This window comes from Hyperolius riggenbachi, chromosome 11 (assembly GCF_040937935.1).
Source record: "Hyperolius riggenbachi isolate aHypRig1 chromosome 11, aHypRig1.pri, whole genome shotgun sequence".
In the NCBI taxonomy this organism is placed as follows: domain Eukaryota; kingdom Metazoa; phylum Chordata; class Amphibia; order Anura; family Hyperoliidae; genus Hyperolius; species Hyperolius riggenbachi.
Window position 1 is genome coordinate 33,479,478 of NC_090656.1, and position 26,677 is coordinate 33,506,154.

At 46.9% G+C, this 26,677-nt stretch overlaps 1 protein-coding gene across 3 annotated transcripts in view; it reads right to left on the reverse strand.

Annotated features, from left to right (window-relative positions):
* Positions 1-11,559: 11,559 nt before the first annotated feature.
* Positions 11,560-26,677, reverse strand: part of LOC137538547 (DNA topoisomerase I, mitochondrial-like) — a 197,051-nt gene continuing 181,933 nt past the window's right edge. For all 3 annotated transcript variants that reach the window (XM_068260787.1, XM_068260788.1, XM_068260786.1), the window contains exons 17-19: positions 22,425-22,519; positions 13,761-13,910; positions 11,560-11,804 (exon numbers count right to left, since the gene is read on the reverse strand). In XM_068260787.1, coding sequence (XP_068116888.1) covers positions 11,702-11,804; positions 13,761-13,910; positions 22,425-22,519 — 348 coding nt within the window. In that variant the 3' untranslated portion in view covers positions 11,560-11,701. The remainder of the gene's footprint in view (positions 11,805-13,760; positions 13,911-22,424; positions 22,520-26,677) is intronic.

The window sequence follows — 26,677 nt, forward strand, 5'->3', positions numbered from 1 at the left end:
CCTACACAACTGCTTTAAACACTCCCCAGCCACAACTTGAACAATTACCCTCCTTCCTGCCACCACACGTGCCTCTACAGCACAGGTGCTGCACCACCACATCACATACACCCCATACAAAACACACACTTACTTTATGGCTGGCAGCAGGCACTTAATGGTGGTGGGTGACACTGGCGCTTCATGTTTGGCTCCTAGTCCTGGAGATCTGGGGGGTGGGCAGACGGTCAGGACGGCAAGATGGGGCCAGGGGGCGTGTGGTGGTCAGCGGCTGGTGTAAAGACAGACTGTGCGCCTAGAAGCAGCCCTCCATCTGCGGCTATGCCTGCAGGGGGCGGAGCTACTCACACTCTCACTCCATCCCCCTGCCTTTAGTTTACAATCAAATCGAACGCCCCCTACCAGGTGCTACACTCCTGAATGGGCAGGGGGGTAAAAGCTGATCATAATGGGTGAAGCATATTTGCAGCGAGCGCCACCAACATGGCGGCCGTCATGTTTAGCGAACGGCAGCCACGCTTAGCCTTATGTTTGGGGCACCCATGTTGGGCAACCCAGGGGCACCATAAGGGGCACCCTAAGGTCATATCTGTGGCAAGGGCCATGGATATATAGTGCTACCAACACGCCTGCGTGTGGCGTGTGATGACACCACTGAACACGTGTGGCCATGTGATGACACCACCGAGCACGTGTGGCCACTGTGAAGAAACGCGGAAAAGCCGCCGCATGGACGCAGGATGAAGCCGTTTCCGCGGCTGGCATAGCGGAACGCGGAAAAACCGCCGCGTCCGACGCGGCGATTTGCGCGCACAGGCCTGCTACTGATGGTCTGACCAGACGCGGGGAGGCCACTGCATGTGCAGATAGCGGTGCGTCTCACCCCGCGTGCAGGCCAGCAGAGACATTGCAGGGCGTGACTGGTGTGGCTGGGACTGATAGTCCACACAGGTTCAGAATGACGCGCGCGTGCTGAGAGGCAGAGTTTATATGACAGCCAGAAGAAGGTCAGCTGACCAAGCTGGTCAGCTGACATCTCCACCACTTTTCATTGGTCCAGCACTTAGGGTGGCGCTGGAGAGCGCTATAGTATATATACTGGGTGCTGGTCATCAGAGGCGGTACAAGGTCCTTAAGCACCCAAGGCTGAGACACCAAAGTGCGCCCCCCCATCCCTCACACACTGATTGCTATTAGACTAAGAGGTGCCCCAAGGCCCCCCAACACCTTAATCTCTAGTTATCTGGCTTGCAGTCACTGTCATGTATCCCCTTTTGTTATTTCTTTCTGCTTCAAACACAATTGGGAATGACAGCTGAATGAATTGTGCGCCCCCTCCTACACTGCACCCCGAGGCTGGAGCCTCTCCAGCCTCTGCCTTGGCCCGGCCCTGCTGGTCATTCTCTGGTTGTCTGTCGTTGCGATCACTACGTGGTAGCACTCAGGCCTTGTCTGTTTCTGTGTTCTAGCATAGTTTCCAAAGGTGTTGACATCAAGGAGTTCACACCTTAGCATTAGGAATATTGTATTGTATTATTTGTTATGACCTTCTGCCTGCCCGACTATTCCTCTGAACTCTGATCTTGTACCTTGCTATTTCTGATATCCTGTTGCCAATCTCTGCTCGTTCCTGGACTCTGTACCTGCCTCCTGATTCTGTACCTCGTTATTCTGATTCTCCGTTGCCTGACCCAGCCTGTTATTGGATTCCGTATCTGCCTTCTGATTCTGTACTTTATCTGTCTGTGTGTTGACGACCTGGCTTGGCCGACCTCGAGAACTAGCCTTACTGTTAGAGGCAGTTCCTAGATCTGTTAGTGACACCCGCTCATTGGTGTCACTCACGCTCTGTCCTTCCCACATTCTGCTTAGCTCCTCCCCCGGAAGAGTCTAGGCTTACGGAAGGAGCATACTTCTGTGCAGTATTCCTTACTGCCTCTGTGCCTACCACTTAGGTACAGTCCACTGTGTTACTGTTACACCCAATCACTCACTTCCCTCTCAGGTGTCAAGAGGTTAGTAGATATATCTGATTATCGGTGATACTGCAGATCATCAATAATCGGGTATATTCTGCATTCTCGGTGATACTGCAGATCACCGGTAATCAGACCCTCTCTGTGTTACACCGATCGTTACAGAACGACAGACCCAAAAATGCAAATGGACGCACACACTGACCGTCTGGGTGCACTTGCCACTTCGGTGGAAAACATCAACCAAGTGCTGGGCAGCCACAAGACTATGATTAAAGCTGTGTCTGGTTCTTTACAAACCCTCCAGACAGCAGTGGATGAGGTGCGATCCCCTCCTAGCTCTGACATACGTTTGCCTGTACCTGAGAAATTTTCTAGTCACAGATCTGACTTCCGAAATTTTAGAAGTAGAGTGTATCTTATTTTGAGTTGAGACCCCGATCTTCTGGAACTGTGGCCCAAAGGGTCACATTTATTAAGACTTTGTTATCAGGCGATTCTCAGACGTGGGCGTACAGTTTGCCCACCGAAGACTTAGCCCTCACTTCAGTGGATGAATTTTTTAAGGCTATGGCGGTAATTTACGACGACCCAGACATTGCCGCGACTTCTGAGCGGAAGCTCAAGCTTTTGCATCAAGGCAAGGGTGCGGTCGAGGATTACGCAGCGGAATTTAGGAGGTGGTCAGTTTCAGCCAGGTGGGACACTTATGCCCTCTTAGATTGTTTCTTATCGGGACTGTCAGATGAGGTCTCAAATCTTATGTTGAGTCTGCCTGAACCTAAAACAGTCGGTTGAGGCCATTTCATCGGCCATTCGAGTCGACCGCAGGCTACGTTGTCAGAAACAGACCCGGGGTAGTAGTCATGTAAAGATGGTGTCCTACGCTGCGCCCCCAGTAACTCCTCCTCCTCCCGTCTCGCCTACACCCGAACCAATGCAGATTGGTCGGTCAAAGCTATCCCAAGTGGAGCGAAGACGTAGGATGTCTGAGCAGCTGTGTCTTTACTGCGCAGAGGGGGGTCATAGAGTACGTAATTGTCCTAACAAGCCGGAAAAAGCTAGGAGTTGTAGGGGGTAACACCCTAGGCGCGCGTCTCTTACCCCTAGAAGATAAACGGTTACTTCTTCCTTGTACTGTTACATGGGAAGATAAAACCGAGGATTCCAAGGCCTTTGTTGATTCAGGCTCTGCAGCAAATTTTATGGTTTTCGAAGTTGCAAAGAAATTAGGTATTCCGCTCACCCCGGTAAAAGCACCCATTCAGGTTACGGCAGTAGATGATTCCCCCCGCAAAGTAATCATCCGCTGTCTCAGACACCAGAGGTGGAAGTCACTATAGGGGTACTACACACCGAAAAATTACAGTTTTTTGTATTGCACATGACCACCTCCACAATCATCCTTGGCATGCCATGGTTGCACCTTCACTCCCCACAGATCGATTGGACCACTGGGCAGTTAACTAGCTGGTCAACCTATTGTTTCCAGCAATGTTTAGGGAAGGTGACATTGGGCCAGACCAGGATTCAGGTGGAGGGGGTACCAGTACAATATTCCGAGTATTCAGATGTGTTCTGTCCCAAGGCTGCTGATATGTTACCTCCACATTGCCCGTTTGATTGCCCCATCGATCTCCGATCTGGTTGTATGCCCCCAAGGGGTCATCTCTACAATTTATCTGGACCAGAGAAAGAGGCCATGCAGGAGTACATTCGTGAGAATTTAGCCAAGGGGTTTATTCGCCCTTCTCGGTCGCCCGCTGGCGCAGGGTTCTTTTTTGTTAAGAAAAAAGACGGAGGCCTGCGGCCATGCATAAATTACCGGGGCCTGAATAAAATCACAGTGAAGAATCGCTACCCTTTGCCCCTGATAGATGACCTGTTCACACAAGTTACCAACGCTAAGATCTTTTCGAAATTAGATTTACGGGGTGCATACAACCTGGTGCTCTTAGAAAGGGCGATGAATGGAAGACGACCTTTAACACGCCCGACGGGCATTACGAGTACTTGGTGATACCCTTCGGGCTGTGTAACGCCCCGGCCGTCTTCCAGGAATTAATCAATGAGGTATTCAGAGAGGTGTTGGGCAAATTTGTGTTAGTATACCTGGATGACATACTTATTTTTTCAAACAACCTCTCTGAGCACAGGTCACATGTCAAATTTGTATTGGGCAAACTCAGACAAAACATGCTTTATGCTAAATTGGAGAAATGCATCTTCGAGGTGACATCTGTCACCTTTTTGGGGTACATAATTTCCACCTCGGGCCTGTCTATGGACCCTGCCAAGGTCTCTGCTGTGCTGGAATGGCCTCAACCTGTGGGGTTAAAGTCTCTTCAGAGATTCTTAGGCTTTGCCAATTACTATAGAAGGTTCATAAAGGGGTATTCCACCGTCATTGCACCCCTCACCAGTCTCACTAAAAAAGGGGCAGATTCTACCCACTGGTCTCCAGAAGCTCTGCAAGCATTCTCCACTTTAAAAGACTTGTTTTGCTCTGCACCCATCCTAAGACACGTTGACACTTCCTATCCCTTTATTGTGGAGGTGGACGCCTCGGAGGTCGGGGTAGGGGCTGTGCTGTCTCAGCGATCAGGGTTGCAGGGTAGATTACACCCATGTGCCTATTTTTCTCGTAGGTTCTCTCCGGCAGAGAGAACTACGACATAGGCAACAGTGATCTCCTGGCCATCAAGTTGGCCTTTGAAGAATGGCGTCATTGGTTGGAAGGAGCAGAATACACGATCACAGTTTACACTGATCACAAAAATTTGGAATACATCGAGGGAGCTAAGAGATTAAGCCCCCGTCAGGCTCGATGGTCTTTGTTCTTCTCGAGGTTCAGATTTATAATTACGTACACTCCAGGTAGCAAGAACATTAAGGCAGATGCCCTGTCCAGATGCTTTGAGCCAGAGACAGCACAGCCCTCTACACCAGAGACCATTGTCCCACAAAGACTGGTTCTAGCAACAACTGAGACATGGAAAGACTGGACGGAGACGTTAGGGCCCTTTCAGCAGGACATCCCGGAGGGGAAGCCTGAAGGGGTTATGTTTATACCACTGCCGTTCCGTCTTCAGATCTTACAGATGTTCCATTCACACAGAAATGCGGGACATCCTGGGGCCTCCAGAACACAGGATCTTGTTGCCAGGTGCGCTTGGTGGCCTTCTCTGGCAACGGATTGCAAGGAGTACGATAGAGAGTGTGCGGTGTGTGCAAAAAGTAAGCCCTCCCGGCTGGCACCTGTGGGAACGTTGCAGCCCTTGCCCACCCTGAGTGAGCCATGGACCCACCTGTCCATGGATTTTGTGGGTGAGCTTCCCAGGTCTGAGGGCATGTCGGTCATTTGGATGGTAGTCGACCGCTTTAGTAAAATGGCCCATTTTGTGCCCTTGAAAGGACTCCCCTCGGCCCAGGAGTTAGCCGATTTGTTCATCATCCACGTTTTCCGATTGCATGGCATTCCGGAAAACATTGTGTCAGATCGGGGAGTCCAATTTGTTTCGAGATTTTGGAGGGCATTTTGTCACCAAATGGGCATGGAACTGTCATTTTCATCGGGCTACCACCCACAGACCGATGGTCAGACAGAGAGTCAACCAATCATTGGAACAATTCTTGAGGTGTTATGTTGCAGAAGCGCAAAATGATTGGGTCAAGTTTTTGCCCTTCGCAGAATTTGCGCACAATAATTTGAAAAGTTCTTCCACGGGATTCTGTCCATTTCAGATAGTTACTGGGAAGCTGCCCAAATTTTCCCCATTGCCAATCGCTTCCACTCCGTTTCCAGCTCTGGAGGCCTGGCAAAAGTCATTTAAGAACGTGTGGTGGATCGTGAAAAATAATCTAGAGAAGGCGTTTCAAAGTCAGAAAGGTCAAGCTGACAAAAGATGTTCCTTAGAGTGGAGGTTTCAACCAGGAGACTTAGTCTGGGTGTCCACGCGTCACTTGACCTTGAAACAGCCTTCAGCCAAGTTGGGGCCCAGGTTTGTGGGTCCATTTCCAGTAACTAGAAAGATCAACAATGTTACTTATGCCATTGATCTTCCTGCCAGTATGCGTGGCGTAAGATCCTTTCATGTGTCTCTGCTTAAACCAGCAGTCCATGTGGGTCCCACTCCTCCTCCTCCTGCTGTGATGATAGATGACCAACCTGAGTACGAGGTAGAGAAGATTTTAAACTCACGCATAGTTCAGAACTCGGTACAATATCTGATTCATTGGAAAGGGTATGGTATTGAGGAGAGATCATGGGTACCTGAATGTCGCATGCATGCTGGAAGGGAATTCCACGCTTTACATCCTGAGAAGCCTGAAAGGAGCTGTCTGGAGTCCACTCCTCAGGGGGGGGGGGGGGGGGGGGTACTGTGAAGAAACGCGGAAAAGCTGACGCAGGATGAGGCGGCTGTTTCCGCGGCTGGCATAGCGGAACACGGAAAAACGCAGCGTCCGACGCGGCGGTTTGCGCGCACAGGCCTGCTACTGACGGTCTGACCAGGCGCAGGGAGGCCACCGCATGTGCAGATAGCGGTGCGTCTCACCCCGCGTGCAGGCCAGCAGAGACATTGCAGGGCGTGACTGGTGTGGCTGGGACTGATAGTCCACACAGGTTCAAAATGACGCGCGCGCTGAGAGGCAGAGTTTATATGACAGCCAGAAGGTCAGCTGACCAAGCTGGTCAGCTGACATCTCCACCACTTTTCATTGGTCCAGCACTTAGGGTGACGCTGGAGAGCGCTATAGTATATATACTGGGTGCTGGTCATTCTCTGGTTGTCTGTCGTTGCGATCACTACGTGGTAGCACTCAGGCCTTGTCTGTTTCTGTGTTCTAGCATAGTTTCCAAAGGTGTCGACATCAAGGAGTTCACACCTTAGCATTAGGAATATTGTATTGTATTTGTTATGACCTTCTGCCTGCCCGACTATTCCTCTGAACTCTGATCATGTACCTTGCTATTTCTGATATCCTGTTGCCAATCTCTGCTCGTTCCTGGACTCTGTACCTGCCTCCTGATTCTGTACCTCGTTATTCTGATTCTCCGTTGCCTGACCCTGCCTGTTATTGGATTCTGTATCTGCCTTCTGATTCTGTACTTTATCTGTCTGTGTGTTGACGACCTGGCTTGGCCGACCTCGAGAACTAGCCTTACTGTTAGAGGCAGTTCCCAGATCTGTTAGTGACACCCGCTCATTGGTGTCACTCACGCTCTGTCCTTCCCACATTCTGCTTAGCTCCTCCCCCGGAAGAGTCTAGGCTTACGGAAGGAGCATACTTCTGTGCAGTATTCCTTACTGCCTCTGTGCCTACCACTTAGGTACAGTCCACTGTGTTACTGTTACACCCAATCACTCACTTCCCTCTCAGGTGTCCAGAGGTTAGTAGATATATCTGATTATCGGTGATACTGCAGATCATCAATAATCGGGTATATTCTGCATTCTCGGTGATACTGCAGATCACCGGTAATCAGACCCTCTCTGTGTTACACCGATCGTTACAGCCAGGTGATGACACCACCGAGCACGTGCGGCCACGTGATGACACTACCGAGCACGTGTGGCCACGTGATGACACCACTGAACACATGTGGCCATATGATTATGTGGCCAACTACAGACCTGTGGCGAACTTACCATTCCTATCAAAAGTTATTGAGAAAGCGGTCGCCAACCAGCTAGAAGCCAGGCTTAAAGATAACATATTCAGGGCCGGATTTGTGGGCAGGCCTCCAAGGCCGGTTCCTAGGGCGACTGGTAGGTTAGGGCGGCAGTCCTGCAGAGTGATTCCTATTTGTGTTGGCTCACCTCGCTGTATGTTTACCGCCGCCCGCCGAACTAATACCGGTATTTAGACTGCCGCCGCCTCCTCCTTCTGTCAGCCACCCTTGCTTGATGTCGGCCAGGTGACATGATGTAATGCGCCCTCCAATCAGGGCTGGCTGTGGCTCACAGTGTTGACAGATGAAATTGCCATGCATGGGGCAGCGCCGTAAACAGGAAGTGATGTCACGGGTTACTTCCGGTCACTTCCTGTATTTGAAGTGTACGGCGTGCGCCGCTCCGTGCATGGCAATTTGCTCTGTCAAGACACTGAGGTGCAGCCAGCGGTGATTGGAGGGTGGATTACATCATGTCACTGGGCAGACATCAAGCGAAGGTGGCTAACAGAAGGAGAGTATTGCAGGTAAGCCACTGCTCTCCGGGGTGGATGCTGCCTATTCTGTATTGGTGGGACAGGGAGGGCATTTGCAATACCACATCACACTTAGAGTGGGGACACATCTGGATAACTGTACTGGAATGGGGGAGGAAATCTAACTTGTAAAACTGTACTGTGGGAGGGACATGTGGGTAGCTGTTGTATTGGGGGGGATGGAGAGGGCATCCAGCTTACTGTACTGGGGAGGGGGGCATCTGGGTAACTATACTGTAAGGAAGGGAGATGCATCTAGCTTGCTGTACTGGTGAGGGGGGCATCTGGGCACTATAGTTATTCTTTATTGGGGAAGGGGGGTCATCTAGCTTGCTGTACTGGGGAGGGGGGGCATCTGGAAACCTATACTGTGTTGGGGGATTGGGGGGGGGGGGTCTAGCTTGCTGTCCTGGGGAAGGGGAGGGGCATCTGGAAAGCTATACTGCACTGGGGGGTGGGGGCATCTAGCTTTCTGTATTGTACTGGGGAAGGGGGGCATCTGGGTAACTATACTGTAAGGGGGGCATCTAGCTTGTTGTACTGGTGAGGGGGCATCTGGGTAGTTATACTGTATTGGGGGATGGGGGGTCATCTAGCTTGCTGTACTGGGGAAGGGAGGGGGGGGGAGGCATCTGGAAAGTTAAACTGCACTGGGGGTGGGGGGACATCTACCTTTCTGTATTGTACTGTGGAAGGGGGCATCTGGGTAGCTATACTGTATGGGGGGCATCCTGGTAGCTATAGTGTATGGGGGGGCAGAGAGGGCATATAACTTGCTATACTGTGCAGAGGGGGTCATCTGGGTAGCTCTACTGTATTGGGGGGGACAGGGAGGATATCTAGCTTGCCATACCGTACTGGGGAGGACATCTGGGTAGCAATACTGTATTGGGGCATGGCGAGGGCATCTAGCTTGCCATACTGTGCTGGGGGGACATCTGGGAAGCAATATTGTATTGGGGGATGGCGAGGGCATCTAGCTTGCCATACTGTACTCGGGGAAGGGGGGTGCACCTGAGTACCTGTACTGGAGGAGCCATCTGGCTGCTGAAAGGAGGGGGGGGGGGGCATCTGGCTACATAATACTGTAATATAAAGCACATGGCTATTTGATTATTTTATTTTGAGGAACCTGACTAAATTTATTTTGTCTGTAGGCATGTGCCTGTTTAATTATTTTATCTGGATACTTGTGGCTACTTAATATTTTTATCTGGAGGCATGTAACTACTTTTTTTTTTCTTTGGCACCTAGTTTGTGAATTCTTTTATCTGGGGGCATGTAACTACTTTTATTATCAATTAGTATTTATATAGCAGTGACATCTTCCGTAGCGCTGTACAGAGTATATTGTCTTGTCACTAACTGATTGGGATGAAGTTCCAACCTTGTTTAAAATTCTTCTGGAATAGGGGTCTTATCACAAGTCCTGGGGATTCATAGCAAATCTTTAAGGGAACCTGAAATGTTAGGAGTAGGGACGCTGCCATCTTCACTCTCTGTTAGAACAAAAGCCAGGAAACTACTGGCATTGTTTGATGTACAGGCAACCCCCTTCATGGGTTTTGTTTAGAGGCCATGGAACCCTGTAATCTGGGGAACCCAGCTGCTTTTGCTGGGATAAAGGTCTGTATAAATTGTTGGGGGGGGGGGGGCTGTGAACGCGGGCACCTGGTGATAGTGGGCCTTGGGCGGCAAAAAGTAGAAATCCGGCCCTGAACATATTTGATACCTTTCAGTCAGGATTCACGAAAAAGGCACAGCACTGAAACGGCACTAGTGCGAGTAATGAATGATCTACTTACAGCAAGAGACAAGGGTGAGAGCTGCAAACAAGTCAAGAAGAATCAGAATTGAGCATTTGATACCATGGATCAAGAAATATTAATCCAGTGATTGAAGAATTACTGTGGCCTAAGGGGTGCTGTTCTCAGCTGGTTTCAGTCCTTCCCATCTGGCAGGACACAGCAAGTGTGTCTGGACACCCACTACTCCAATCTAGTGTCACTTGCCTATGGAGTCCCACAGGGTTCTGTGCTATCACCATTACTCTTTGCAGTCTAAATGCTCCCACTGGGCAAAATAGTTCAGACCCATGGCCTAGGATATCATTGTTATGCAGATGACACACAACTATATCTGTCCTTCAAGCCTGGCACCCAACACCCATCAGCATCCATCAATGCCTGTCTTGAAGAATTACACAATTGGATGAACACCAGCTGGTTGAGGCTGAACTGACAAAACAGAGGTGTTGGTGGTAGGCGGGCCACACATGATGGATTAAGTCCAAACTCTCTCCACTTCAAACTAGCAATTGGGGTATATGACGTGCAGTATAAAGACTCTGTGCGAAACCTGGGGTGATCCTGGATGCAAAGCTAACACTCAGAATGCAAATATCGGCTGTTGTCAAATCAACATTCTTCCATCTGAGAAATATAGCGAGAATCAAACACCTTATCGCAGCTGAAGACCTACCTGCCCTGGTTCATGCTAGCGGCGTAACAATAGCCCCTGCAAGTTATGCAGCTGCAGGGGGCCCTTAGGGGAGATGCCTGAGGGGGGCCCCTGGCTCTGGGGATCTCCAGGGCCATTTTTAAGGGCAGGAGGGGGCGCAGTGCAGGAACGGGGAGCAGCAGGCACAAACTGCAGCAGGGAAGGGGGCCCGACTCCCCCCTCCCTCACCTCGGGCTACCATTAGCGCTCCCCCCTCCAGCTATGACAGCTGGGGGGGCCCCATCCAAAGTTTTGCAGGGGGGCCCAGTGATTTCTAGTTACACCCCTGGTTCACATGCATTTGTATCCTCCAGCATGGACTATTGCAATGCCCGTCCGTTGGATCCCCGGATAAGGTTCGGAACCCCTTACAGCTAGTACAAAATGCAGCAGCCAGACTCCTAACCAATGCCCCCCGCAGCTCACACATCTCCCCAGTACTGCAAACTCTTCACTGGTTGCCAGTAAATTGGAGAATCCATTTTAAGATCTGCCTGCTGATATTCAAGGCTCTACACCACATGACCCAAGTACATAGTGGATCTATTGGAACTATATGCCCCGCCACGCACCCTCCGCTCTGCAAATAAGATGTATTTGGTTATTCCCAGGATTCACTTAAAAGCACTTGGTGCTCGGGCCTTTTCTTATGCAGCCCCTACTCTATGGAACTCACTTCCACAATCAGTATGAAAGGCTCCTGCTCTCAACGGCCTTAAGAAAAGGCAAAAACCTCACCTCGTTTCCTGAGCCTTTGAGAGTGCAGAACACAGGTCATAGCACTTTGAGTCTCCAGGGAGAAAAGCGCTATAAAAATAATATTATAATGACACCACTGAACACCTATGGACACCAGACAATTAATAGGAAAACATTTATACATAGAATGTTTAATAAATGTTTAATATCGATGAATATTTTTAAAAATGTGGAATAGATTTAAAAAGCATGATCTATAAATTAATTTTAAAACAATTCATTAAAAAAGTAGCATGAAGCTCATGCAGATACTGCAGTCAGAAGTAGAAGTTGCTCTCTGCCATGTCGATAGCCCAGGCAAACTTGTCCCGATAGGACTTGTTGTAGATTTTCTCCAGGCTCACGCCCCACTTCTTACACCTATGGAGATACAAGTCCAGGAGGGGTCACTTACTGACAATACGCATACATCAAAAAATGGCGCTTGGAAAATTGGGCGCACAGTAATCCCGATAGTAAAATATTTTTATTTGGATTGAATTTTTTGGGGGGAAATTTCTTCTGATTATCTGGGGACTTCTTTCCCTTATCTGTTGACCAGGATAGGATCGCTTCAAGAGCCTTCCTAAATTTCAGACTGCCTTTGAAATGCATAGCACAGTCTGCTTCTTGAAGTAATATCTCTGTCCCACTTTATGAGAGAAACTAGTGACCTTAGCCCTTTTAACCACTTCAGCCCTCAGTTGTGTTTCACTTTATGCATCCAAGCAATTTTCACCTCCCATTCATTTGCCTATAACTTTATCACTACTTAGCACAATGAACTGATTTAGATCTTGTTTTTTTCCCCACCAATTAGGCTTTCTTTGGGTGGTACATTTTGCTAAGAGCTACTTTACTGTAAATGCATTTTAACAGGAAAAAGAAGAAAAAAACTGAAAAAATTCATTATTTCTCAGTTTTTGGCCATTATAGTTTTAAAATAATGCATGCCTCCATAATTAAAACCCACGTATTGTATTTGCCTAATAGTCCCGGGTATTACACCATTTAAATCTTGTCCCTATCACAATGTATGGCGACAATACTTTATTTGGAAATAAAGGTGCATTTTTTCCGTTTTGCATCCATCACTATTTACAAGCTTATAATAAAAAAAAAATAGAAATATTTATTTTTTACATGGATATTTAAATATTTAAAAAGTTTAGACCCTTAGGTAAATATTTACTTTTTTTTATTGTAATTTTTTTGTTTTTTTTTAAACATTTTATTTGGGTATTTTTGGGAGGGTGGTATGTAAATAGTAATTTTTTAATGTAAATATTTATTTATTTATTTAAATGTAGTTTTACTATTTGGCCACAAAAAGGCAATGATGAGTGTTTACATTACGTCACTCTAAGCGTAACATGTTCGCTTTGAGGGACCTAGGAGGCAAAAAGAGTGAGGCTTCCAAGAGAAGGGAGCACACGATCGGGCACGGGAGCGCACATGCGGCCTTTTGGACGTATACTATAGGTCCAAAAGGCCAAAGTAGTTAAAACGGGCTAGGTCTGTCACTGCTCATATCAGCTGCCACGCACACACATCCGCCCCTCCTGGCTTTGTCCTCTTCTACTTCTGACTCTGCATTATTAACAAATCAGATTAAAATCTGGTGCCACCAAGTGCATGCCTGATCGACGATCCAACCAATTTCGGGCTGAGCATGTCATTTGGACATGCTACAAGTGGTTGTGGTCGGTGGGGGGCCGGAAGTAATGGCGAGCAATATTGGGACGAGCGACGAACATAACAAAACCCCCATCGCTGCCCCCCCTAATGTTCAATGTGCCCCCATGGCCAGCGCACTATATATTACCTGTCTGCATCTGCCGGTGGCTCCAGGCGCCGTCCTCCATCCATACACGTGCCCCACAAGGTTTCCGGCATACACGTGAGCACGTGTGTATGTCACACACGCCCACATTACTCTGGCAGCCATGTGGGGTGCGGGTATGGACTGATTACGGCACCCGGAGCTAGCGGCAGATGCGGGCAGGTAATGTATAGTGCACTGGGCATGGGGTGGGGGGGCACATTGAACATTAAAGGGAGCAGCATCGAGTCGACGAGGCGACGGATGTGGCATCACAAGGCTGATTCCGGATGGATTTAAGCATGAAATCGATAGGGAATCGGCCTGCGGTGTATGGGCAGCTGATAGATCTCTCTCTAATTAGATTTGATCAGAGATTTGTCTCTTGGTTGAATCTGCCCATCATTACTAGATCTATGGCTACCATAAGAGGATTTTGTTTTTGGGTGACAATACCATTTGCAATGTGAGCGCTAATTTCAGACATTTGATGAGATAGTGAAGGTTCTACTCACCAGGCCACCGAGATCCGTGGATCCAGATAGTTTAGCTTGGAGGTGCTCAAGGCAATCTGCTTATTCTCCTCTTTGTCTGTTGCCTGCACCTCCAGCCTCATCAGCTGTTCCTCTGCCCTCAGCAGAGCTTTCTTCTTACTCTCAACAAGCCTATGGAGCAAGAGAGGCAACTAAGTCAGAACTGGTCACATAACAGGGGCAATACAAATACTGGAACTATGAGAAACTTGTCAACAAGCTGAAAGACCTCCTAACTAGAGATGTCGCGAACCTCCGATTTTCGGTTTGCGAACCTTCGCGGAAAGTTCGGTCCGCGAAAAAGTTTGCGAACCGCAATACACTTCAATGGGGAGGCGAACTTTAAAATTTAGAAAGCTTTTTACTGGCTGGAATAATGATAGAAAACATGTTTCAAGGGTTCTAATACCTCCCTCCCTCCACCCTCTACCCTTCTACCTTTTCCCTCCTCCCTCCGGTAGGAGGGTCTCATCTGCCAGGGAATTCCAGTATTTCAAAAAACAGCTTACATACCATGGCTGGGAATTGAACCCAGGTCTCGGTGTATGGTAGGTAACTAACATATCCATTATACCAACACTACTAGCTGAAACTAGCCTAGCATGTACCATTTATGCTCAATCCAAGAGAAAAAATAGACAAGACAAATAACATTTATATCATACTTTTCTCCTGGCGGACTCAAAGCACCAGAGCTGCAGCCACTAGGGCACGCTCTATAGGCAGTAGCAGTGTTAGGAAGACTTGCCTAAGGTCTCCTACTGAATAGGTGCTGGCTTACTGAACAGACAGAGCTGAGATTTGAACTCTGGTCTCCTGTGTCAGAGGCAGAGCCCTTAACCATTACACCATCCAGCCACTGCTTATTCAAATAGCAGAGGTATTTTGATAACTGAAAATACGTATTGCGTACAAAACATGTAAAGCACTTGACATAATCGAGCAATACAGCCAAGCGAGACATAACATGTTACAATACCAACAGTGGCGTAGCATTGGGGATAGCAGCCATATCGTTGCTACGGGGCCCCGCGGCAGCGCTACGTCACAGGGGGCCCGCAGCTGCCTGAGGACTTTTTTTTTTTCTTTTTTTCTTTTTTTTTTTTTCGCCGTCCGTCCGGTCGGGCGGGGCCCCCTCCCTCACCGCCCCGCCTCACCTGGGGTCCCCCCTCCTTTAATCAGCGGCGAGAGAGGCATATACAGAAAGCTCCAGCGGGGGTAATCAGCCGCTAGAGGTCCAGCTGCCTCCGGGCTACGCTGTCTCCCTCTGTATTGCTGCTCGCACCACTTCCTGGTTTATTGCGAGCAGCAATACAGAGAGGAGACACCGTAGCTCGGGAGGCAGCTGAACCTCTAGCGGCTGATTACCCCGCCGGAGCTTCCTGTATATGCCTCTCTCGCCGCTGATGGAAGGAGGGGGGATCCCAGGTGAGGCAGGAGGGATAGGAGCCGGGCCCCTACCCCACTAACTACACGGCTACCTCCCCTCCCACCCGGCTACCTAACTGGCCACCCTCCCACCCGGCTACCTAACTGGCCACCCTCCCACCCGGCTACCTAACTGCCCACCACCTAACTGGCCACCCTCCCACCCGGCTACCTAACTGGCCACCCTCCCACCCGGCTACCTAACTGCCCACTACCTAACTGCCCACCCTCCCACCCGGCAACCTAACTGCCCACCCCACCCGGTAACATAACTGCCCACTACCTAACTGGCCACCCTCCCACCCATTTACCTAATTGCCCACCCGGCTACCTAACTGCCCACTCTCCCACCCGGCTACCTAGCTGCCCACTACCTAACTGCCCATCCAGCTACCTAACTGTCCACCCTCCCACCCGGCTACCTAACTGCCCACTACCTAACTGGCCACCCTACCTAACTGCCCACCCTCCCACCCGGCTACCTAACTGCCCACTCTCCCACCCGGCAACCTAACTGCCCAGTACCTAACTGGCCACCCTCCCACCCGGCTACCTAATTGGCCACCCTCCCACCCGTTTACCTAATTGCCCACCCTTGCCCACCCTCCCACCCGGCTACCTAACTGCCCACTCTCCCACCCGGCTACCTAGCTGCCCACTACCTAACTGCCCACCCTCCCACCTGGCTACCTAACTGCCCACCCAGCTACCTACCTGCCCACCCAGCTACCTAACTGCCCACCCAGCCACCCGGCTACCCGGCTACCTAACTCCCCACCCGGCTACCTAACTGCCCACCCTTCTACCTAACTGCCCACCCGGCTACTTAACTGCCCACCCGGCTACCTAACTGCCTACCCTCCCACCCAGCTACCTAACTGCCTACCCAGTGCAGTGCCGCCTGCACCGCAAATAGTGTACCAGCCTGCCCAACCACCCTCCCTCCAGGTAATTAATGTTAGCCCACTATAGACCTAACTACATATACTGTATTTTGTGGGGAAATCTGGCGACAATCCGACTGCATTTTGTGGGGAAATTTGGCGACAATCTGGTTGCATTTTGTTGGGAAATCTGCTGACAATCTGGTTGCATATTGTAGGGGAATCTGCCAACAATCTGTTTGCATATTGTAGGGAAATCTGCCAAAAATCTGGTTGCATTTTGTGGGGAAATCTGCCGACAATCTGGTTGCATTTTGTGTGGAAATCTGCCGACAATCTGGTTGCATTTTGTGTGGAAATCTGCCGACAATCTGGTTGCATTTTGTGTGGAAATCTGCCGACAATCTGGTTGCATTTTGTTGGGAAATCTGCCGACAATCTGGTTGCATTTCGTGGGGAAATCAGATTTCCCCACAAAATGTTTGGGTGGGAGGTCCGAGGTCCGTGGGGTTGGAAGGTCGTGGGGGAGGGGGGCCCATAATTTTTTTTTGCTATGGGGCCCAGTCATTTCTAGCTACGCCCCTGAATACCAATCTGTCATTAGTAAACATAAGATCACAAGACGTTAGACCAAGCACTCCAATGAAGATGAAGCGTGCTATAGCTGATAAGTCCCTGATGCCCTCCAGGGTCACAAATGAAAAAAGACAAAATCGGCAGCACAGCTCATGAAAAAAGATAGCTCTTTATTGAAACATGCAATTAAAATCACGTCAAAAATTGGGCTTACATGCAACGCAGCTGCATCTAAGCCCATTTTTTGACATGTGATTTTAACTGCATGTTTTAATATATTTTATATTAATATTTAATATTAATATTTTTTATATTTTCATGAGTTGTGCTTCTGATTTTGGCTTTTTTGATTAGTAAACATAAGAAAATATATACAACACATTATAAAAGAACGAAACTAAGAAACTGAATCAAATAATTATAGATAAATAATTCAAAATAAAGTACGGTAAATACCGAAAGTAACAGTGTTGGTAGCAATATAAATGGTAATCTACCTATCCATCGTATATCAGTCAAAAGACACATTACTATAATGAGTTAGTAGTGTATACTCATATACCATATAGTAGTTTATACCACTACATCCTCTGTTTTGACAGAAAGGCGTAAAGTCTTAAAGGAAACCAGAGATCTTAATAACAAAAGGTTTGATACTTACCCGCGTTTTCCTTCCACCCCATAAACACGCAACATCCTCCCACGGTCTGCTGTTCAGCTGCAATCAGCCCCGGTAACTGGCTCAGTCGCGTCAGACCAGGTCTACTACTAGACCACCAGGGAGGACAATATTGGGGGAACAGGAGACTACCAGGGAACTCTATATGAAGGGGGGGGGGGGGGGGACACTGGACTTCCCAAGTGAGACTATACTAAGGTGATGGACAATTTGGGAGAACTATAAGGGGAGGAAAACCATAAGACCCACCACCTCCAGGGAAAATGATAAAAGGGAGGGGGAGCTGCTAGATTACAAGGGAAAACTATGAGGGGGACCTAGTCTATATCATCTTTATAAATTCAGATTGTATGTAGCTTGTGATTGGGCCAATCAGGACTGGCAGGAAGTGCATTTGACTGGCACAGTTCCTAGCTTCACTCTGAATTAAATTATTAGCCTCTCATTAACCCTATCTAGTTCTTAATGATTAGAATCTATTTCCTCCTCAACCTCTTTTTATCTTTACACAGAACTACAAACGATGCCACTACCGTATTTTCCAGAATAGAAGACACTTTTTCTCCCCCCAAAAATGGGGAGAGAATGTCCCTGCGACTTATATTCCAAAGACAGAGCATCCCCGACTTAAGAATGCCTGCCGATACGAACCGCCGACCTGCCTCAACGTCGGGGACTCCCTGCCTTGTCCCCCTGTGTGGTCCTCATGCCACCCCCGCATGTCTCCGCTCCCCCTGAGTAACAATAGCGACAGAGTGACTTACCTCCCTATTGATTCCAGCGCTGTGTGGTCCTCCGCCTCAAGCATGTCAGCGCTACCCCTACGAAAGAATAGTTAGCGGCAGAGAGGCTCACCTTCCTCACTATTCCAGTGGCGGCGATGTGCAGGACTGCTGCAGGGGGCTTAAGCGTCCCTTTAACTGCTAGAAGTTGGCATGAAATTACACAAAATTACGGATGGACTGCACTAAATCAATTGAATTTCCAAACCATAATTACATATTTTTTTTTTATTTATGGCTGTATTATTTACATATGACCATAAATGTGAGAATTCACTACTCATACATTTGCATAAATACACTTTCACCATCTTGTGGACAAAATTTTTTAAAATGTTTATTTACAAGCTTTTACAAAAAATCTTGTCAAACTATGCCACTGATTGATTTTCAGACTACAGTACTACAACCTATTTATTGTCTTTTGGCACCATCTTGTGGCTAAAATAGGTTGTAGCAATCTGAAAAGCAAACCAACACAGATCGATCGATCTATCTATCTACATAATGGGCCCTGATTTTTGCACGTTATTTGCAGCAAAGAACTTTTTTTCTAATGAAGTGCATTTATGCAGCAGCCACCATGTGCATTCAGCCCACAATCCACACTCAAATACAGATATGAGCAATCAACATAATATACCGTACAATACCATCAACACCTGTGTATGTAATTCCCTATAATAGTATGGGAGATATGGAACCACAATGTACAAACCAGTCACAAGTGGTGCAAACTTACCGTATACATTTAATTGAGGATAAATAATATATCAGCAGCTGATGTGTGTGGAAGGCACTTCCCATTCACTGATCTAAGTGCCTGTGCATCAATGAGATGCCCGTGTCCATTGACAAACGTGAAAGTAAAACACACGCGTTACTTCCTTTAAAGTCAACCTCCAGACTAAAAATTCTACTTAGCAGCACTTTTAACAGTTTCACAGCATTAGAACTTTGTTTTTCTTACTCAAGCCTCATTTTTAGCTGCACAGAAAAGAAACTGCCAGGGCATTTTTCCCCTGATGCTGTGAAAAGCATGATGGGATTTCTGATGTTCTTCTTCTGCTGTTTTGGCGCAAGTTTTTTTTTTTATTTTTAATTTGAGATTTGAAGCCTAGTGTGTGCAGCTGGGAGGGGTGATCAGGACACAGGACAGTTGGAACTGTGTCTCATGCTCCCTGTCACCTCCTTTCAACCAAAAAGATGGCTGCCCCCATGAAAAAGATGCCTGCCCCCATGAAATCACAAACATTTGCTTGTTATTTTAAAACAGGTGGGTAAGAAATTTTATTACCCATCTATTTTATTTAACATAACTAATGTAACTTAATGACAGTATGTTTGTTTAGGCTGAAGTTCCCCTATATTCGGATTGTGTCTTTTTTACTGCATACATGTGTTAAAGTGGGGAAGACATGTAGTGGTCGAATAGTAGAATTACAACTTCATACTTCCCATTAAATAAAATTACATATAATACCTCATTAACCGCTTACTTCCCCACCCACAGTTACCAGAATAAAACAATTTAATTTAAAAAAAAAAAAAAAAAAAGTGACATTGAAAAAAAAAGTTACCTTAGGGACTAAACTTTTTTTAATAGGTATGTCAAGAGAGTATAGTAGTGTTATTTTTGCGAATGAGGGCTTGTAATTAGTGACGGACGCAAAACTGAAAACACCTTTATTTCCAAATAAAATATTGTCACTATACATTGCGATAGGGACATCATTTAAATGGTGTAATAACCTGGACAAATGGGAAAATAAAATGTGGGTTTTAATTATCGTAGCATGTATTATTAAAAAAAACTATAATTACTAAAAATCGAGAAATAATTTTTTCAATTTTTCGTATTATTCCTGTTAAAATCCAATTAAAATAATTCTTAGCAAAAGGTAAAATCCAAAGAAAGCCAAATTGGTGGCAAAAAAAATAATATAGATCATTTTGTTGTGATAAGTAGTGATAAAGTTATAGACAAAAGAAAGGAAGGAGCGCTAAAAGGTGAAAATTGTTCTGGTCCTTAAAGGGAGCATCAGGCAATATAGAGAAAATTAGATCTACTTACCCAGTGCTTCCCCCAGTCCCTGGCAGCCGATATGTCCTTCGCCGCAGCTCCGGTGTCCCCTCCATTGGAGATGCCAACCTCACCAGGTCGGTATTTAGTGCGCCTGCCCGAGAGCCGCTCGCACTGCCGTGGTTCAGAGTGTACTGTGCAGCCGCAGTAGTTCTGTGTCTGCACAGAACACTCCAGGCCATGCGAGCGGCGCTCGAGCAGGTGCAGAAGATGCCAATCTGGCGAGGTCAGCATCTCCAACGGATGGGCCCAGGGACACCGGAGCTGTGGTGAGGGACATATCGGCTGCCAGGGGCTGGAAGAAGCCCCGGGTAAGTAGATCTAATTTTCTCTATATTGCCTGATGCTTCCTTCAAGGGTAAAAACGCTTAGTGGTTAACTAATTAATGTGCGATTAACATAATGAGTAACAGTGGCCAGCACTTCCGAATCCCCCATGCAAAAGATCATCCAGCAGTAATAATTATGGACCCAAAGGTGAACACTTACTTGCTTTAAAGCAAATCTGAAGTCAAAATAAAAGTATGCGTTAATGAATTGTAGTACAGATAATAGATTTTTTCTTTGCTTCTAATGTTCTAAGGTTTTTCAGTACAGGAAGAGTTAAAACTCTTAAAGGGAACCTAAACTGAGATTGATATGGATGTTTCCTTTTAAACAATACTAGTTGTCTGGCTGTCCTGCTGATCTCTTTGACTGCAGTGGTGGCTGAATCACACACCTGAAACAAGCATGCAGCTAATCCAGTCTGATTTCAGTCAGAGCACTTGATCTGCACACTTGTTTGCTTCCCCCTGGATGACCCAGAACCAGTCAGTATGCAGATCCTGTGCCCTGCCTCCCCTGGATGACCCAGAACCAGTCAGTATGCAGATCCCATGCCCTGCCTCCCCTGGATGACACAGAAAAAGTATGCAGATCCTGTGCCCTGCCTCCCCTGGATGACCCAGAACCAGTATGCAGATCCTGTGCCCTGCCTCCCCTAGATGATCCAGAACCAGTATGCAGATCCCGTTCCCTGCCTCCCCTGGATGACCCAGAACCAGTATGCAGATCCTGTGCTCTGCCTCCCCTGGATGACCCAGAACCAGTATGCAGATCCCGTGCCCTGCCTCCCCTGGATGACCCAGAACCAGTATGCAGATCCCGTGCCCTGCCTTCCCTGGATGACCCAGAACCAGTATGCAGATCCCGTGCCCTGCCTCCCCTGGATGACCCAGAAAAAGTATGCAGATCCTGTGCTCTGCCTCCCCTGGATGACCCAGAACCAGTATGCAGATCCCGTGCCCTGCCTCCCCTGGATGACCCAGAACCAGTATGCAGATCCCGTGCCCTGCCTTCCCTGGATGACCCAGAACCAGTATGCAGATCCCGTGCCCTGCCTCCCCTGGATGACCCAGAAAAAGTATGCAGATCCTGGGCCCTGGCTCCTTGGGATGACCCAGAACCAGTATGCAGATCCCGTGCCTTGCCTCCTCTGGACAACCCAGAACCAGAATGCAGATCCTGTGCCCTGCCTACCCTGGACAACCCAGAACCAGTATGCAGATCCTGTGTTCCGCCTCTCAAGAATGATTCAGAACCAGTATGCAGATTACATGCTCCATTTCCCCCTGGATAATTCAGAACTAGTATGCAGAGATTGCATGTTCAATGGTGTCTCTAACAAGGCCTTGAAAATTAAATAAATTGAAAGTTTGGTTGGGGAGAGGGGAGAAGTTGGGGGAATGTGAAATCTTGGGATTTTTTATGTGAATACAAATACATTTTTGTAGTGCACAATACGAGCAGTAAGTGTCTGAGAAGCCATTTGAAGGTGGAGTTGGATTGTTCAGCAGGAAAGGAGTGGAGTAGGGAGGAAGAGCAGGAAGCGGCTGGGAAGACATATGAAGGTGGTGTTGGATTACGTAGCAGGAGCAGAGTAGAGATGGGAAGCTGTAGTAGAGCAGACAGTGCCTGGGAAGATATATGAAGGTGGAGTTGGAATGTTTAGCAGGAGCAGAGTGGAGCAGGGAAGCAGCAGCAGAGCAGGAAGGGGCTGGGAAGACATATGAAGGTGGAGTTGGATTACATGGTAGCAGGAGTGGAGAGGAGCAGGGAAGTAGCAGCAGAGCAGGAAGTAGCTGGGGAAACATGAAGATATAAACCAGCTATAATTACAAATGCTTGCATTCTGTGGTTGAAGCAATTATACCCACATAACAGGTCACATACTTTAATACTTTCTCGCTGTCTTTTTCCTTAGCTTGTTTCTTGGCTTCCTTCAGCTCCTTCTTGGCTAAAGAAATCTGATCTTTTCTGGAATCGATCTGGAAAAGGAGAAAAGTAGGATAGTAATTAGCCATAAGGAGAGCGGACAGAGGAGAGACGCATCCAATGTGTTGCAACGGGAAACGATTTCCATGTGACTCCAAACATAGACCCAAAAATGACAGTACAGAGAAGCCGTCCAAGACCAATATAACAAGTGCATTCACTCCTTAACAATGACAAAAAAATACACTAACAACTTGGAATGCTAAAAATACACTCATAACAACTTGGATTTATCCACTTTGCCTCTCAACTCAGGTATGACTTTGCAGCACCCTCAATCTTGTGCATGCTCTACTACGGCTTTCTTTTCCACTCTACACTGCTAAACACTCCAACTCCTCCCCTTACTAACCACCTCCTGCTCCACCATTTCCGCCTTCAATGTCTTCCCTTTTCCCTTTCTGCATCATTGTTGGTTTATCAACCCAAAATGATTATCTTAGCTTTATTCATAACTCCAATAACTCTCATGCAAAGGAAAAGCAAAACAAAGAAATAAGAAAGAAATAAGATAAGGAAAAACAGAAGAGGAGAGAGAGAGAGAGAGAAAGGGAGGTAAGAAAAAGACCACCACAAAGCTAGACAGCTCACAAATGACAGCTCACAAACTCTATTTTGTTAGCAATTTCTCCCAGGAAGCTCTTATGCTTATTTTCATCCCTGAAAGCTCATCCTCTCTATTCTCACCCCACTCCTCAATAGTATATGACATGGCTGTCATCCATTCCTCTATAGATGGAATAGTAGGCTCGCGTCATTTTAGTAAGAACCCCAATATTAGTCAAAGAACTTGTAATACTGCCCGATTTCAGATCCAGTATTACAAATTTTGCATCTAGATCCTTAAATTGCATACAATTAGTACTCCCAAAAGATTGTATTTTTAACCAAAATGTATGTATCTCGGGGGCCCGGGGCAGCCCAACACCACATGCAACAAGACTGCCGACCTGACTGCTGTCCAGAAGGCCATCATTGACACCCTCAAGCAAGAGGGTAAGACACAGATAGAAATTTCTGAACGAATAGGCTGTTCCCAGAGGCATGTATCAAAAAAGGGCGCCTGGAAAAAAGGGCGCGGGGTATAGCCAAAATTGTAAGTTTTAATGCAAAACCATATTTTTCGTTTAAGAGGTTGTAAACGAAAATTTAGTGCTAAATAGGTTAAATAAACGGAAATGAAATGGCAAAATACCGTCTACAACAACAAACGAATTCTGAAAAGAAACGTCAAATAGCGTCTATAACAAAAATGATATTTACACTTGTATTAAGCATAGCAATGCAATGGTAGGTTTTACAGATATTTTACTGTAATTATACCTAACTGTAGGCTCACACAGATCTCTCCCTATCCCTAACCCCTAGACCCCCTCTTTGTTTAAATATACATAATTTAATAAATTGTATATATTACACATATTGTGCTGTAACTATACCTAACCTTACTCTCACACAGAGCCCTCCCTGTACCTATCCCTAACCCCTAGACCCCCCTGGTGGTGCCTAACCCTAAGACCCCCCTGGTGGTGCCTAACCCTAAGACCCCCCCTGGTGGTGCCTAACCCTAAGACCCCCCTGGTGGTGCCTAACCCTAAGACCCCCTCTGGTGGTGCCTAAACCTAAGACCCTCCTGGTGGTGCCTAACCCTAAAGCCCCCCTCGTGGTGCCTAACCCTAAGGCCCCCCTGGTGGTGCCTAACCCTAAGGCCCCCCTGGTGGTGCCTAACCCTAAGGCCCCCCTGGTGGTGCCTAACCCTAAGGCCCTTCTGGTGGTGCCTAACCCTAAGGCCCTTCTGGTGGTGCCTAACCCTAAGGCCCTTCTGGTGGTGCCTAACCCTAAGGCCCTTCTGGTGGTGCCTAACCCTAAGGCCCTTCTGGTGGTGCCTAACCCTAACCACCCCCCTGGTGGTGCCTAATCCTAACGCCCCCCTGGTGGTGCCTAACCCTAAGGCCCCCCTGGTGGTGCCTAACCCTAAGGCCCCCCTGGTGGTGCCTAACCCTAAGGCCCCCCTGGTGGTGCCTAACCCTAAGGCCCCCCCTGGTGGTGCCTAACCCTAAGGCCCCCCCTGGTGGTGCCTAACCCTAAGGCCCCCCCTGGTGGTGCCTAACCCTAAGGCCCCCCCTGGTGGTGCCTAACCCTAAGGCCCCCCCTGGTGGTGCCTAACCCTAACCACCCCCCTGGTGGTGCCTAACCCTAACCGCGTGTATCAAAAAAGGGTGCCTGGAAAAAAGGGCGCGGGGTATAGCCGAAATTTTAAGTTTTAATGCAAAACCATATTTTTCTTTTAAGGGGTTGTAAACGAAAATTTAGTGCTAAATAGGTTAAATAAACGGAAATGAAATGGCAAAATACCATCTATAACAACAAACGAATTCTGAAAAGAAACGTCAAATATAGTCTATAAGAAAAACGATATTTACACTTGTATTAAGCATAGCAATGCAATGGTATGTTTTACAGATATTTTACTGTAATTATACCAAACTGTAGGCTCACACAGATCTCTCCCTATCCCTATCCCTAACCCATAGACCCCTCTTTGTTTAAATATATATAATTTAATAAATTGTATATATTACATATATTGTGCTGTAACTATACCTAACCTTACTCTCACACAGAGCCCTCCCTGTACCTATCCCTAACCCCTAGACTCCCCTGGTGGTGCCTAACCCTATGACCCCCCCTGGTGGTGCCTAACCCTAAAACCCCCCGGTTGGTGCCTAACCCTAAGACCGCCCTGGTGGTGCCTAACCCTAAGACCCCCCCTGGTGGTGCCTAACCCTAAGACCCCCCCTGGTGGTGCCTAACCCTAACCACCCCCTGATTGCGTATATTATACTGTAACTATACCTAACCCTCCCTGTACCTATCCCTAACCCCTAGACCCCCCTGGTAATGCCTAAACCTAACCATCCCCACCGCACAAACACCCTAAACACATATAAACAATAATATATTTAATCCTTAAAATACTTCTCTACAAATAACATGAATAAAATAATTTATATATTTGTATTAGAATAAATAGCCTTAAAATCACGTATACATTAATATTATAAATAGAGAAAAGTATATATAAATATATATAATACAATAGATAGCCTTACAAGCATTAGAAGTCTTAAAATAACAGTAACATTAAAAGCGATATTTTAGTAACTATAATCAACGCATTATAAGTGTAAAAACAACCTTTAAATAACAGTAATATTAAAAGCGATATTTTAGTAACTATAATCAACGCATTATAAGTGTAAAAACAAAGTTAATACCAAAAATGATGTATTTATAATACAATAAGGTTGAAACCGGTATTTACGCATTATACATATGAAAACAAATTTTTAAATGATCAAAGAAGTGTAAACGAAAATTTAGTTGTTATACTTTTGTAAGCGAAATTTTAAACGAAAAAAATAAGTAAAAACGGATATAAGCGAAATTTAAAAACGAAAAAATAAGTATAACACAAACTCAAAATGAACTTGTAAACAATATTTGTTATAAACCTTATTCTGTAAACGAAAACTTTTGTTAACACGATCCCTGTAACCGCTATTTCTCGGGCGCCCTTTTTTCCTGTCGGGTGCCGAATAGCCGATATTTTGCATTGCAGTCTATGGCGGCGCCCTTTTTGTCCACTATCCCTGTGCGCCCTTTTTTACTGGACCGAACCCTAACCACCCCCCTGGTGGTGCCTAACCCTAAGACCCCTCCTGGTGGTGCCTAACCCTAAGACCTCCCTGGTGGTGCCTAACCCTAAGACCCCCCTGGTGGTGCCTAACCCTAAGACCCCCCTGGTGGTGCCTAAACCTAACCACCCCCTGGTTGCGTATATTATACTGTAACTATACCTAACCCTCCCTGTACCTATCCCTAACCCCTAGACCCCCCTGGTAATGCCTAAACCTAACCATCCCCACCGTACAAACACCCTAAACACATATAAACAATAATATATTTAATCCTTAAAATACTGCTCTACAAATAACATGAATAAAATAATTTATATATTTGTAATAGAATAAATAGCCTTAAAATGCCCTTAAAATCACGTATACTTTAATATTATAAATAGAGAAAAGTATATATAAATATATACAATACAATAGATAGCCTTACAATCATGTACGCATTAGAAATCT